We start from the raw sequence: 16106 nt of genomic DNA on the forward strand, positions 1-16106 counted from the left end.
TTGCCTGGTAACAACTGCACTTGAAGATAGCACCCCATGTTAATATGACTGTAAATCCAGCTTAATGTGCTCTATAAAGCATTAGCAAGGGATTATAAAACCTGGTACAGTCTGAGTTTAAAAGACTCTAAATATGCCTGTGATATATCTGTCTTGTTAATGCTGCCCAGGTTCACGGCAGGGGTGATAAAAAGGGAAAGGATGGTACCCTTTGAGCGTTTACTGTGGAGAGCGTGCAGGGGAAACGTCTACCTGCGGTACACTGAAATGGACACTCTTCTGGAGGACCCGGTTACGGTAGGTATGAACTTGCTTCTCCCCATGCCATGTGATCTGCACATGTACGCCTTTAAAAACACCTAAGACTGCTGTTATGATAACACTAAAGTATCCTGAAGTTTCAGTTTTCCATCAGGTTAATGTGTACAACATGAGGTGAGGTGGACCTGAAAGATGATGGGAAACCCCTTCTGAAACCCAGTGGATCTTTGTTACCCCCTCAGAGATGCAACTAGGGATTTTGGCACCCTGAGTTAGTGAGGTGGGGGTGATGAGCACTTGTTTCCTCTCACAAGGGCTGCTGCTGGCACAGCACAAGTTGCTGCTGCCATGCCCCAAACATGGTGCAGGTGGCAGTGGCATGAGCTCTGTGGGGGCTGCCATTCTGGCGCCCCGTCTAAATCAGTATCTGGAGCTGGTGCCCCATTCGCACATGCGTAGTTATGCTACTGTTCCCCTTTTTGCATGTATTATTGTCCCTTTGGCCTGAGCAGTTGGTCAGTATTTGGAGCTGTTGTTTCCTCTGGGAGAACTTTTCAAAATGAGCAGGGTATATTCTGTGGGTAAGTGTCTTTATGTATGATGAACTCGTCTTTCACTGCACACCCTACTACCACCAGCCGGCCTCTTTTAAGAACCTCCTTGCCTGCCCCTCCGATGAGCTTTATGGCATGGGGCGTGTGTAGATGAAGTGGGGGGCCTAAATTGAAGTGGTGGGTTTTTAAAAACTCTGCTTCGATTTAGGGCCCCTTTAAACCCCTGTGTCATGCATACACCTGAATTTACCTGCCTTTCTGGCAGGGAGGAGAAGGCAAGCTGCCAGTGGGTGAAGCAGTCCTTGGGCTGGTGTGGGGAGAGGGGGAAGGCCGGGGGGCTGGTGCTTCCCTCCGTGGCAGCAGCAGCCTCCCCCCAGGTGGCACTGGCCTGCAGGCACCCAGCTCAGGCAGTCCCTGGGGGCACCACAGCCATAGAGGGAAGCACCGGGCCCCCGCGCAGCTCAGGCAGGCAGGCAGGCTCCAGGGAAAAAAAGAGATCAGTGCCTTCCCAGGCTGCTGCCAGGCTGCCTGCAGGGCTTCCTGCAGAGTCCCTGAGCTGCACGGAGCCTGGCGCTTCGCTCAGCGGCTGTAGGGCAGCAAACTAAAACTCCTCAGAGGCTCCTCAGAGGAGTTTTAGTTTGCTGCACCTCAGTTCATTTAAGGTGCACTGTACTTCCAAGTTTCCTACAGTGGCTGGAATTGCTGTGCCATATGCCACCCATACGTGCAAATACCAACACCATTAAAGCGGTGCAAAGCATTTAACCCGCTTTAAAGTGTCATGCACGCATGCCCCTCATTTTGTCTACACCTGGCCTAAAAGAAGCTCAGCCCCTTTCTTACAGATTCACAGAAGTTTAGGGCTGGAAGAGACCTTGTGAGATCATTGGGTCCAGCCCCCCTGCTCTGGGCTGGAAAGACATTGCCCAAGAATAGCTTTGTCACTGCCAAACTTTTCACTGTTTCACTTTGCAACCTTAACATTAAGTTTTCATATGATAATAAAAAAAATGCCTAATTCAGTTTGTGGGAAGTGTGGAACTATACCCACATGGACTGGCATCAACTTCACTATGTTAAGGGAGTAAAAAAAAAAGAAAAAAAGAGGAAAATAAAACAAAGATTCAGTCCTCTCAAGGGTACTGCTTCACTCATCTTCCACCCTGCAACTAATACCATGGTCCCCGTGTTCACATCTACTGAAACCCCTCTAAGCAGTGGTGGGAAATTAATGGGGGAAACGCACATGACAAAGCAGTGTTTAACTTTTACTTTTCAGTATACTGTTTTACTTTGTTATGTGCACTTGAAATTCTGCTTGCACTGCCTTTCAGAGAGAAGAGGTGAAAAAGAATGTGTTCATTATCTTCTATCAAGGAGAGCAGCTCCGACAAAAAATCAAGAAGATTTGTGAGGGGTAAGGCACACTGCTGAGAAAGTAGCAATGATTCTTGCTGAGGTGTTTACTTGTCAGGATTGGCTGGCAGGGTTTGGGGCTGGAGATGATATCTCTGCATTCTGCCTGTCAGCTCGTCCACTGCGCTCCATTCTGCTCTTCTGTTCTGCGGCATCTAGTAATAAGAAATATAGATCACTTTGGCATTTGAAAGCTAAGGCCTTAAATTTTCCAAAGTGACTAGAGATTTTGGGAACCATGACTTCTAAGCAGTTAACCTGAGACATCTAAAACCAGGTCTGGATTTCAAAAAGTGCTTGGCTCCCCTTCTCTGAAAATGCAGCCTTTATTAGGGGTGCAAAGATGGACACCCCAAAATTGGACACCCCTCCCCAATTTGGAATTTTTTAGATGAAGTCTTCTGAAGCTTCTGTGTAAAGAAAATGGCACTATTATTTCTTAAATCTTTCCATGTTGAATGTAGTAGTGACCATCTTTCCCAGGGTCTCTGTTAATCTGTCTAACCAACGATACAAAAGAAGCATCGTAGAATCAGAACTGAAGTTGTGAACATTTTGTCTCATCCCCATCCTGTTTCATAGATTCACAGATGTTTGGGTCAGAAGGGACCTTAGCAGATCATCAAGTCCGACTCCTGGCCTGGGCAGGGAAGAGTGCCGGGGTCAGATGACCCCAGCCAGGTGTATGTCTAGCCCCCTTTTAAGGTAGGGGAGAGCACCACCTCCTTTGGAAGCCCATTCCAAATTTTGGCAACCCTTACCATAAAGAAGTTCTTCCTGATGTCTAACCTGAATCTGCTTTCTATCAGATTGTGTCCATTGTTCCTAGTTACTCCAAGGGGTGCCCTGGTAAACAGCATCTCCTATTCCTTGCTGTCTCCCCCTAGTTAATTTGTAGGCAGCCACAAAATCACCTCTCAGCCTTCTCTTGTGGAGGCTGAAGAGATCCAGAGCCCTCAATCTCTCCTCATAGGGTTTTGCCTGCAGGCCCTTAATCATATGAGTGGCCCTCCTCTGAACCCCCTTGAGGTTGTCCCATATCCATCTTGAAGTGTGGTGCCCAAAACTGGACACAGTACTCCAACTCCAGCCTGACGAATGCCACATGAAGGGAAAGTATCACCTCCTTGGACCTCTTTGTCATGGACCTGCTAATACATGATAAAGCAGGGTTAGCTTTACTGATCACTTCATCACATTGACAACTCATGTTCATCTTGGAGTCAACAGTGACTCCAAGATCCATTTCCACTTCTGTGCTGCTGAGAAGGTCCTCCCTCAGCCTCTAAGAAGGAATCACCAGCATGCTTCCTAGGTGCAGCACCTTGCATTTGTCCCTATTGAACTGCATCCTTTTCTGTTCTGCCCATTATTCCAACCTGTCCAGATCCACCTGGATTCATTCCCTACCTTTTTGGGTGTTAACTTTACCCCAGAATTTGGTATCATCTGTGAATTTGGAAAGAGTGCTTTCCATGCCCTCATCCAAGTCACTAATGAAGACATTGAACAGCTCTGGTCCAAGGACCAAGCCTTGTGGGACTCCACTGCCCATATCTTTCCAGGTCGATATTGACCATGGGCAACTGGTGCCTCCTGAGTCGGGGGCGGGGGGCACTTGCCCCCCCCCAGTGGACAGTCAGTGACCGTGGCCATTCCTGCCGACTGGGGGGAAGGGGGTTACCCTGTGGCCAATCCTGCCGACTCGCAACTGGCAGCGGTGCACTGCTGGGACTTCCAGGCATGCCACTGGCACTTCTGGGTTGGCGGGATTGGCCATGGGGGGACCGCTTCTCTTGGCATAATCCCTGGTCGGCGGTCTTGGGGGGGCACCGGTGTTCTTGCCTGCCCTCTCTGCCCAGGAGTGCTACAGTCACTGGGTGCACCCCTGTGCACCCCCTACAAATCACCACTGATACCAACCCATCCAACACCATTCTCTGGATGCGACCCCTAAGCCAATATGCCACCCTCAATTTAGGTGTGCTAAGATGGACGCTCCAAAATTGGAAATCCTTTCCCCCTACAATTTGAAATATTTTAGATGAAGTCTTCTGAAGCTTCTGTGTAAACAAAACACTATTATTTCTTAAATCTTTCCATATTCAATGTAGTACTGTTAAGCAACTCATCTTAAACTAATCATGTTGGACTATTTTGTTACTGGTTTATAATACTCACTATTGATGGGTCAAATTATTGTGTAAATCGTATTTGATTAAATGTTCGTTAAGCTGTCATCAGATCCATTTTCACATGCCAGTCCATCAGCCAGATGAAGATTGCCAAAATGTAAGGATAATTCCAAGAAAGAAACCCAGTGCCAGGAGTTCCCTTATTTGACAGGGTCACTGGGAGGGAGAGGAGGAGGGGATATTTCTCTTAAATGTAGGTTCAGTCAGGACTGGACCAGGAAGAGGAATTTCTCCAGGAAGTCTTTGAATGTGGAGCTTCATTGGGGAAGGTCTGACTTCATCCCTTAAAGTCAGATCCTACACTATTGGAATCCAGGGAAGCTTTGCCATTTGCTTTGCAGACAGCAGGATCAGTCTGCTACCATCTGCTTTCAGAGCTTGTTTACAGTCCTGTCTCTTTTGGATAGATCAGTTTTACATGTTTTCTGCCTGCCTCTCTCTCATTTTTTCCTGCCTTTAGTCTTCTTTCTTCCCACTCTTTGTCCCAGTGTTCATTGGGTGGTTTGTTTGCTACCTGCTGGATTTGCCAGCATGCCAGCTTGCTTTGATGTTTCCTAGTCATGTATCTAGACTCATCTGGCTTCCCCTTTAGATTTTTTAAAAGGTACTGGTAGGTAGATTTGGGGCAGTAATTTGATGCTTTGCAAATAGGTACTTTATACTTTTATTTAAAAAATAGAACACACTGGAATGCCCCCAGTCCTCACTACTTGTAATAGGCAACAACAGTGATTTCAGATGTTTTCTGCATTTTGCATTTAACAATCATGGATAAAGTGGATACATCACAATGGAGTTGCTTCTGCTTCATTAGGAGTAGGGGCCAGAAAGCAGGGCCCCTTCCTTCCAGGGCTGTGCCCATCTCACTGGCTTATATTTCCTCTGGCTTCATCTTTTCTTGGTCCCTTCTGAAGCAGTGGGTCAGCTTCAGTGAAGGGTGGAAGCTGCTCTGACTGATGCCTATGACATGTCCTGGCAGCTAGAGGATTGTTCTGGGCATGGGCAGCTGGTACCACCTTAGTCACTGGAGGCACATGCCCCCAAGCAACCAGTCAGCGACCAGGGTGGCGCTCCCTCTCCCTGGCTGGTGCTCGCAGGGGGGGCACCAGTGCTCCTGCCTGCCCCCCCCCGCCCATCACCTAAGCGGTGAACATGGCCTGTCATGGGGTGCACTGGCACACTCAGGAAGTGCAGCGGTGCACTCGGGGGGGTACACATGCACCCCTGTGCACCCCCTACGCATTGCCACTGGTTCTGGGGAAATGGAAGATGTAGCTTTAAGCCTGTTTAGCTAAGAGAGGCCTAAAATCCTGGTCTCCCACTTACTGGGCTAGTGTGCCAGCCATTAGCCTATTGGGTCAAAAGGTGTAAGGTTTCTCTTCCATTTTGTGACTTACGCAGAGTTGTGCACCTTCCCAAGGGGAATAAGATCTAAAATCCATGCAAGTGGCCCAAAATGCTACTTACTTGTCTATAGCTGGGGTTGGATTTTGGGCCTAAGTGAAAACTTCTAGCACTGCCAAAAAAGCCTAAAGGAGCTAAGCACCCAATTCACTTTGAAATTTAGTAGGAGTTTGGCAGCCAAATGCCTGCCTCCATTTTCTACCTGGAAGCTGAAGCAAAGTCATACTTTGTGGGTCAGGATGTATTACCGACATAAAGCACTGGCTACATAGGCATGTTCCAAGGTTCTCCGCATCCTCGTTAACTCGTATGTAGAAATGCACATGGCAATGCTAGTCTGTTTGCTTGTATCACAAAAACCAATGTAATTTTAGCAAGTTAATTACAACAATTATCACCTATTATTCTACAGAAACCCTGGGCTGAAATAGTAAGACATTTGCAAGTTAGGGTAAGTTGTTTTTTTTTAAAGCAGTGCAGAGAACACTTCCCTCACTTGCAATATGCATGGCTTTAATTGGTAACATTAGTTTGCCAATTTTCCAAGCATTAAACCCATGCATTAAAAGGAGCGAGGGAAAAAGCAAGGGACTTTTTTCTCCCTTCTCTCTCAAACTGGTGCCTGCTTCAGTGCTAATATGAATGCCGAAAGGGATTTATCAACCTAAAGGTTCCCTCCTGAATTCTTCTTCAGCTTTCCTAGATATCTCTGTCATTAGGGCACAGCTCATATTCAGTATGCAAAAACGTTGTTAAAAGATCAAAGCAGCATTGCCCTGATAAGGTGGAAAGTGTGGGGACTCTATAACACAGAGGAATGAGCTTTCAAGTTTGATTAAAAATACCCATTTAGAGATGAGCTAGGAGCTCTGAAGCATATGAAGTGGAAAAAAATGATCAGTGGGGGCAATAACTTGGACTTTTTCAGGATGTTTTGTGGTTCAAGATCTAAGAGGCTGGCCGAAGAGGCCTGTGATTACATCAAGCTACAATATGATCTCCAATAAACCTCTGTGTTTCATAAAATTGCCGCAATTCTTCCTCATGCTTATGCTAGAAGTGATTTTGGAAAACATCACTTCTAACCTTTTGCAGATGAGGCCATGATGTAAGATGCATTTGTTAACAGCCTGTATTCTCCTGTGGCTTTTGAGCACTCCTGGGTTTCCAAGGCCCTCTTACACTGTAATATACTTTTATTCATTGTTGATTATCGGAGCACACAGCCAGATCCTCAGCTGGAGTAAGCTGATGGCACTCTACTTGGGAACAAGGGAACGGAGATGATTTACAGCAGCTAAAGCTCTAAGTAGGCTGTCGTCTATGAAAGTTTATGCCTCTCTGAACCGGTTAGTCTGATGCTACTTGGCCCTGCCTTCTGACTGTCTTCAGACTAACATGGCTGACTACCTCTCCCTGAAGCTCTCCCTTGGTATAAAACGTAGTGTCCTCCACTAGTCAACCTTTTTATTTATGTTTGATTCATGAAGTGATAGTGTGTTATGCCTGGGATATCCTCTGAGGTGAGGTGACCATGATGGCACAAGTACTATATATTGCGGTGTCCTTGAATGCATCAAGCAGTCAAAGACTAAGGAATCTGTGTATATGTAAAACCTATTGTGTTATGTGCAGGGGTCCTGGTTTTCTCTGATTAACAAAAAAATCCCCAGTTTTGAGATTTAAAAAAAGTGCCCCAAATCCACATTTTTCTGTGATTTTAAAAGGAAACACCACTAAGATTTAGCTATAGATATAGTGGTGTTTCATTTTGATCACAGAAAAATGTGCATTTGGGGATTACTTTTTTAATCCGAAAATTGGGGATTTTTTTTTTTATCAGAGAAAACCAGGATGCCTGATTATGTGGCACTGATGTAGCTGACTTATTTAAAATGCTTATCCCCTGATAGTGTTGTGAGGTAAAAGTCTTGTTTTTCTGAGCATCCCAGGGAACAGCAGGCCAGAAAACCTGTCAGCACACAGTGTGTTAGTGTCGCACAAACTGGGGCCTGATTTTATATGCTGTTTGTGTACTGGTATATCTTTCCATTAGTTATCCTGGTACAACCCTTAGCATGGCTACAGAAGTACATGCTTCTTACTGGCATAGCTAAGTCCCTTCCCGTACTGGAAGAAGCTGTGCTTGGATGAATAGATGTATATTCATACAGATCCTTCTGTGCTGGGGGATGTTACACCATTATAGTTAATACAACTTTTGTATGTAGTCAGTGCTTTAATAATACAGGAGCCTGCATTAATTCTAACCACACCAGTATGGTTAGTATAGTTAACTTAGCAAAACCTTCCTCGGTATTGACTTCAGGATATCAGTCTAAAGTGATGATGAAACTGGTCTAGGTATTTTGATACTGACAAAACTGAGTCCACTGTAGGGCTTTACTGACAAAACATCCCCACCTCCCCAAACATAGCTCTGGCAATACAACTTTTAAGTGGAGAGCAGGTGTCAGTATACAGGGAACAGACAGCACCGCACAGTTTCAACTTTTTTTTTTATGCTGTGAATATAGAAAACATAAATGGGAGACTGACAGGATTTATTTAAAGTTCCCCTCTGGACTTTTAAATACCATGCGACAGACAGCCAACCTGCCATAAGCTGGCTTTTTCATTGTGGTGCAGAGATAAAGTGGAGCGCCTGCTGGAAAGACTCAATGCTACAGAGACCTCTGTTGGCTGTTGTGCTCCACAGCTAACTTAGGGAACATTTTGGTCACTAAAATATCCTTTCATCTCAAGGGAAAGCCTTTTGTCTCAGCAGACACAACTGAATGAATCCTATTTCTATGGGCTTGAGACAGGTCCCTATGGAAAGCTGCAGCTCAGTTATAGTCCCAGTGCCTTTCACTGAATGAAGATGAGATGGGCACCAGCTTCCAAATAAAAAGGAGCGTGGACGTGGCACGGTTCGACAGTAGTAGTCAGCAACATTTTCAGGTGGTGGGGCTAGAATGGGCTGGTCCAAGGTGGGATAGCAGCAGGTCCCAGCCACTTCCACCAGTTCTCCCTGATGCTGCTTCTCCCCACCTCCTGGCCATGGCATGGGTGAAGCACCCTGCCACCAAAGTCCCAATGCCAAACTTTGCTGCTACCAAATGCTGCCAAACCCCCTGCTCTGAATCCAGTAGCTTTGCAGGCCACATCCAGCTGGCAGGCCATAGGGTGCCGCCCTCTGCTCTGGATAAACAAATAACTGATGGCAATGACAGTAAATATCATTGTTTGCTTGTTTGTTCCCTTTCTGACACTAGGTTTCGTGCCACTGTGTACCCCTGTCCAGAATCCGCTACTGAGCGTCGAGAAATGGTTGACGGTGTGAACACAAGGATTGAAGACTTAAACACAGTGAGTGGCATAGACCCCAAACCTGCAGCTGCTTGCATGGAGAGAGACTGATTCTTTGTGCCCATATGGAGTCCCAGTGGCTTCCTCGGGTTCTATGGGGTGCAAGGCTCTGACCATTAGGCCTGTGTGAAGCAGCTAGTATTCACTTCAGATTTGGCTGATTTGGGGCATAGTGATTTGATTCAGTGATTTGCTCTCCCCGTCTTGTCAATAGCTGTCCCACCTGGCCCCAGCGTTTCAGCACTTAAAAAGCCTCGCACTCACCAGCTCCTGCTGGGGGGGGGGTGCAGTTCCCACTGCCCCCTGCTGCCCCGTGCTGCATGGGGGGGCTCTGCCACAAGCCCCCAGAGGCCCCAACAAGCCACCGCAGCAGTTGGGGAGTACAAGGCTTTTTTTTTTTTTTTGTAAAGTGCCTGGACACTGGGACCAGATGGGGCATGTATTAACAGGTCTGGGAGAGCAGGCAGGGATTGGGGAGTGCTCAGGGGGGGATACAGGAGCAGGCAGGGAATGGGGCCTGGTGGAGGTCCCTCCATGGTCCCTTTTCCCCTCCTCCAGTCCCCCCACTGCCCCCTACTCATTGGCATGGAGCCCAGGTCCAGCTCCCTGCAGCAGCGAGTGGGGACTGACCAAATCTCCAAATCTTCTCTGAATCTTTTCCGAATCGATATAGAGGCTTTGAATTGATTCAGGCCTTTTAATTGGTCTTCCAATTCGATTCGGATTTGAAGATTCAGCCACCAAATCAGACTGAATCTCCTCCAAATCAAATCAGGAACTGAAGTTTTGCACAGCTCTACTGGCCATGCAGAGTTAATTGCAGCACGGAGGCCATGGTGATTTAAGAAAGATTTTACCTATAATGAATTAGGGGTAGGATCTCCTGCTTATGCACAGGATTTTTGTTATGCATTTCCCACTGAGTCAGTGATTCTTAACCAGGGTGTTGCAAGATACTTTGAAGGGTGTTTCTATGTGTGAGGGGACGTGTGAAGAGATAAATGCAGACTCAGGTTTGCCCTTCCCTAGCCATTCCCTTGCCCCTACTGCGTGGCCCCTCTTCAAGGAGGGTAAGCAGTGTAATAAATTAGTTTTTGAAATGGACTGCCTCTTAATTCACAGAAGTTATGGAGGGGTACCTTCAGTCTAATGGGGGTGTGCCTTGAGCCTAAAAAGGTTGAGAACCGCTGCAGTAGATTTACAGAGTGATCTGTGAGATAAGATTGGAGAAATTGGGGATATTCAGTCTAGTGAAGAGAAGACTAAAGGAGAATGGCAGTCAACTGTTGTCTGTGTACAGAACGGATAAGACAAAAACCAGTCTAATTAAAACACAACAAAGGAAATTTAGGTTGAATACTTGGAAATTGTTTTACCTATGAGGGTGGTCAGGCAACGGATGAGAGCAGTAGCACAGCTAGGGGTGGTTGACAGGGGCACCAGCCCCAGATGCCAGCTTCAGATGTGGTTGTGGGGGAACAAAATATTGATATCCTGTCACAAGCAACCCACTTCTGCTGGCTGCTGCTGCTACCTGGAGTGGAAAACCTCCTGGTTATGCCTCTACCACTGAGCTTGTAAAATCTGTCTCTGGAAGTTTTTAAGTGAAGGTTAGACAACCACTTATCTGGGATGGTTTAGAGTACTGATTCTTAATCAGGGTGTCATGGCACCCTGAGTACAATAATATCCTTTTAAGAGGGCCATGGAGCGATGCTCAGTATCAGCACTATTAGGTTTGCAAACACCTATACATGATCCACAAGATAAACCCATAGACTTCAAATCAGATTCCATGGTGTCAGAAACATTCTGACCTGTTGTGGGCTTTATGAGTTCTTTTCAATTGAAGAATCATGCTCTTATTTGCCTGTAGTCAAGAAATGGTTGAAAACTAAGAGCTGGCATTTTCTGAGAGGTGTCTCAAGTCTAACAAGGGGCACTTTAAGTCTATAAGGGCATGCTTTGAGTCTAAAAAGGTTGAGAAACACTGGTTTAGATGCAAATAATACTGCTTTTAGCAGGGGATTGGACTAAATGACCTGTCAAGGACCATTCCAGCCCCATGATTCTATTAAATAAAATCTAGGCATTAAGGTGCAGGCAGTGGAAGGTGAACAGAATATAATAGAGTACTAGGACTTTTTCAGAATTTTCTGTTGATTGTAATGTGATTTACACTCCTGCCTCTGTTATCTAGAGAAAACACCACAGGGTAATACATGTGGTCTAAAGTTTTTATCACCTGCATGAGGAATAGCCACATACTCAGTTATGCAAGCCACCCAAGACAATACAATAATATTATGCAAGAGATTGCATTCATCTCACAGACAGAGGGAAGAAGCTCTTCTCTATGAGAATCACCGACTTGCTGAGGAGGGCTTTAAACTAAGCATGTTGGGGGAGGGAGGGTGGATTCCACTGCTGTATATGACTCCTCTGGCCAAGATGACTCAGGGGAGGGCATTCACATAGGAAACATCCAGATGAGTGCCAAAGCCCTGAGACACTTGCAGAGTGACAGAAAACCTGAGGCAACTAAGGGTGAACTCAGGTGTCTCTGGGTTAAGATACAAGGGGGTCAAGGAGAAGTGGACCTGATGATGGGAGTCCACTAGAGACCTCCCTACCAAGAAGAGGAGAGCGATCAGGCATTCTCCAGGGAACTGACTGAGGCAGCCAGCCCTAAAGACCTGATTGTCATGGGTGACTTCAACTACCCTGACATCTGTTGGGAAGACCATTCAGCCAGCTCCAGCAGATCAACCAACTTCTTGGCAGCTATTGATGGTCTGTTCTTGACACAGGCAGTGGAAGGACTGACTAGTGGTAAAGCCACTCTGGACTTAATGCTGATCAAAGGGAAAGACATGGTAGGTGACCTGAGGATTGGAGGTACTCTGGACGACAGCAACCATGACCTGATTAGGTTCACCATCCACCAAAAGGCTGGAAATTCTGTCAGTATAACAGAAGTTCTAGACTTCAGAAGGGCAGTCTTTAGTAAACTCAGGAGTCTAGCTAGAAAGGCCCTTTGCGACCAGCGACTGTACAATTTGGGAGTTCAGGAATGGTGGTACTTCCTTAAGGGGGCAATTCTCACTGGTCAAAAAGAGGCCATCCCCACATGGTCAAAAAGAGGGAAAGGGGCCAAAAGACCTGCTTGGCTCAACAGGGACATTAGGGAACTTTTGAAAAAGAAAAAAGAAGCATATATGCAATGGAAAAATGGTTCAGCATCCAGAGAGGACTACACTCATATGGCCAGGGTTTGTAGGCATGAGACATGGAAAGCCAAAGCATGCATGGAGATCAAGCTGGCAACTGAAATAAAGGACAACATAAAGTTCTTCTAGGGAGCAAGAAAAAATCAAGCTCCACTGTGGGATCCCTACTGAATGCTGAGGGGCAGCCCACAGTTGATCCCCATGAAAAGGCAGAGCTTCTAAATAATTACTTTGCACTGGTATTCCTGAAATCAGATGGGAACTGGTCACCTGTCCAGAGGCCCAGGGAATACGGGGACAACAACAGTCCACATGAAATCAGTCCCGAACAGGTGAGGTTAGTCTTAGAACATTTGGATGTTTTCAAGTCAGCAGGGCCAGGTGACCTGCATCTGACAGTCCTAAAAAACTGGCTGAGCTCATAGAAGGGCCTCTGGCAAAGCTATTCAAAGAGTTGTGGAACTCAGGAATGGTCCCAAACAACTGGAAGAGGGCTAACATGGTACCCGTCTTTAAGAAAGGGAAGAGGGATGACCATGCAAACTATAGACTGGTCAGTCTGAATTCTGTCCTGGGAAAAATCTTTGAAAAAATTGTCAAGGAGGCCATCAACTACACGCTCACAACTGGTGGGATGGTAAGAAGCAACCAGCATGGCTTTGTCAAGGGTAGGTCATGCCTAACAAACCTGGTGTCCTTTTATGACCAGGTAACTAACCAGCTGGACAAGGGACATGAGGTTGACAACATTTACCTAGACTTCAGCAAGGCCTTTGATACTGTTTCCCATGAGATTCTCTTAATTAAGCTGGAGGATACTGGCCCAGACCAGTCTACAGTGAAGTGGCTTGGCAACTGGCTCAGAGGCCAATCCCAGAGAGTTGTAATTGATGGGATGGCATCATCCTGGACGGCTGTCTCCAGTGGTATTCCCCAGGGACCAGTACTTGCGCCTGTGCTTTTTAATATCTTTATCAATGACTTGGATGAGGGAGTGGAAAGCGCAATGATTAAGTCTGTGGATTGCACCATTGTGGGGGACAAGCTGTGGGGTAATGCGGGCACATCTGAGGGAGAGGGTAAGGATCTAGGATGACCTTGGCAGACTGGTCTTATGGGCTGAATGCAATCAGATGAGGTTCAATAGTGCCGGGCCCTTCATTTGGGTAGGAAGAACCTTCAGCTTAACTTATGTGATGGGTGGTGATCCACTGGCTGACACTGCATCTGAAAGGGACCTGGGGGTGACAGTCAACCAGAAGATGAATATGAGCCTACAATGCGATGAAGTCACCAGCAGGGCAAATAGAATTCTGGTATGCATCAGCCAATGTGTTGCGAATAGATCCAGAGAGTTGCTTCTCCCCCTCTATACAGCATTGGTGAGGCCACAGCTGGAGTACTGTGTCCAGTTCTGGGTACTGCACTTCAGGAAGGTTGTGGATAAGCTTGAAAGGGTACAGAGAAAGGCCACCCATCTGTTTAGAGGCCTGGAGGATAGGCCCTACGAGGGAGACTCCAGGAACTGGGTCCGTTCAGTCTGCATAAGAGATGCCACCTACAAGTATGTCAGGGGTGAATACCAAGATCTAGGGGAGCAACTCTTCAGAAAGGCACCCCTTGGCAGAACAAGGACCAATGGGCACAAGTTCATTGAGGAAAAATTTAGGCTAGACATAAGGAAAAACTTCTTTTCCATAAGGGTACCTAGAATCTGTAACATGCTCCCGGCAGATTGGTACAGTCGCCATCGCTGGAGGTGTTCAAGAGGAGGCTGGACAAGCACCATGTAGAGCTTGTTTGAGCCCAGCAACCTCCTGCCCATGGCAGGGGCCGGATTTAATGATTTTACAGGTCCCTTCCAGTCCTTCTATTCTATGATTCTATGCTGCTAGATCTTACAGAGTTCTTTTTATCAGCAGAGTTTGGAATAGAACCCCAAGTTCTCTCAAGTTCTAGAGTAGAGTGCTAACCATCACACCCCACAGCCTTTTATGGATGTAATTTTTCCATCAGGCTGCTTCATTACATAGCCTACGTATGCTATGTATGTGTAACAGGCCTGGGAATCCCTATTACTTTAAGGGAGAACCAGCCAGAAGGAGATCCCCAGGTGGGGAAGCTGCTCTTTAAGGGGCTGTGGAAGGACAGCCTGCCAAACATCGGTAAGCTATGAGTACCTATTTCAGAGCTAGCTGCTCTGCAATAGTACAATAGGACAGGGACTGCTTAGGTAGCAGAGCACCTATTGCAGACCCAGCAGTTCTGCAGTAGTACAATATGACAAAGCCTTTCTTGGGCAACTGGGGCATTGCAGTAGCTGTAGGTCAGCCAGCAAGCCTAGTTGGACAACTGGGTAAGCCCCTTGACTTGAAGAGGTGGGGCTTAGGAAGTATATAAACCCACAGATTGAATAGGGAGTGGGTCTGGCTCTGCAGGCTTGTCAGGGAGGAGCCCAAATTGAGATGGCTCTGGCTGAGCAGTGGACTGAAGGCCTGCTACAATACAGACTGCCAGTAAAGAACTGAAGGCTGGCCAGGAGCTACAGTCCTGGATGAGAAGGGTTTTGTTGTGCTGCTAGGGTGCTTAGAGATTTAGTTATAGCACATGGGCTTACTTTTTTTGTTACAGTTTAAGTTGGTGATCTGGGTTGGGCTTATCAGGAGTAGAGGAGGTCCCCAGTGCGTGCTTTCAGCAATACCAGGGTCAGGCTCAAGGCCCAGACAGGCATATATCTGGAAGGGCTTGAAGCCTAAGTTAGAGGAAGGGCAGAGCCAGTGGAAGCTAAGCAGGGCTAGGGGCCCAGCACCAGAGGAAGGCCTCCTCCAGGAGCCCACAGCCCTGAGGGATGTCTCTACAGCTTTTGAGGTGTGAGACCAGATTCCAAGAGGAGTGAGACCAGAGCTCTTGAGGGGTGAATTTGGAGTCCTAAAAGGGTGAAACCAAAGCCCTTAAGGAGTGCAGCCAGTGCCCTTGAGGGGCGAGACCAGAACCACAGAGTGGTGCTACCAGGGCCAGGGCCCAGAGCCAAGCCAGACAAGATGCCAGCTGGAGCCCAGGGGCCAGGTATGACACTGTGGATGTAGGTTAAAGGCCCAAGCTAAAGGTCTTTGCCTTCCTGGACAGGGAAACAGAGGCTGGGAAGGTCAGAGCTATTGCAAGGGCACAGAGGACTAAAGAGACATAATATTGCCCTGGGGCAAAGGCCAACCAAAATAATTAATTAGTGAGACTTACAAGGCCTGGGTGTGGTCATGGTAGGGATGGTCAGAGGTCACAGACCTAGCCCTTAAGGCCAATGGTGACCAGAGACATGGACAGAGAGAGAGGGACTAGACCAGTGGTCCCCTGGACTGGCCTCCCAACCTTTTTCTTTCTAAATAACATCAAGGGTGTGGCAGGTGAAGTAGAAAGTAAGACCCATAACCCAGAGGAAGGAGGAACCATGTGGCCATCAGGGGGCATCATAACCAACCCAAGGACTTAATCCTGCTACAGTTTGTTACAGAAAATATTTGTTTTCCAAAATTTGAAAATCATTTATACACATAGGTTACAAGGATAGGTTACAAGGATGGGCAGAGGAGAATAGGATGGGGTTTAACACAGACAAGTGTAAGGTGATGCACCTGGGGAGGAACAATCGGCACCATACATACAGGCTGGGGAACTCC

At 46.9% G+C, this 16106-nt stretch overlaps 1 protein-coding gene across 2 annotated transcripts in view; it reads left to right on the forward strand.

Annotated features, from left to right (window-relative positions):
* The window catches only part of ATP6V0A4 (ATPase H+ transporting V0 subunit a4), a 79953-nt gene that overhangs the window by 28677 nt on the left and 35170 nt on the right, over positions 1-16106 (forward strand). For both annotated transcript variants that reach the window (XM_019515395.1, XM_019515394.1), the window contains exons 7-9: positions 171-297; positions 2150-2232; positions 9109-9202. In XM_019515395.1, coding sequence (XP_019370940.1) covers positions 171-297; positions 2150-2232; positions 9109-9202 — 304 coding nt within the window. The remainder of the gene's footprint in view (positions 1-170; positions 298-2149; positions 2233-9108; positions 9203-16106) is intronic.

Source organism: Gavialis gangeticus, unplaced genomic scaffold (assembly GCF_001723915.1).
Source record: "Gavialis gangeticus isolate Ggan-Ray unplaced genomic scaffold, GavGan_comp1, whole genome shotgun sequence".
Taxonomy (NCBI): Eukaryota; Metazoa; Chordata; order Crocodylia; family Gavialidae; genus Gavialis; species Gavialis gangeticus.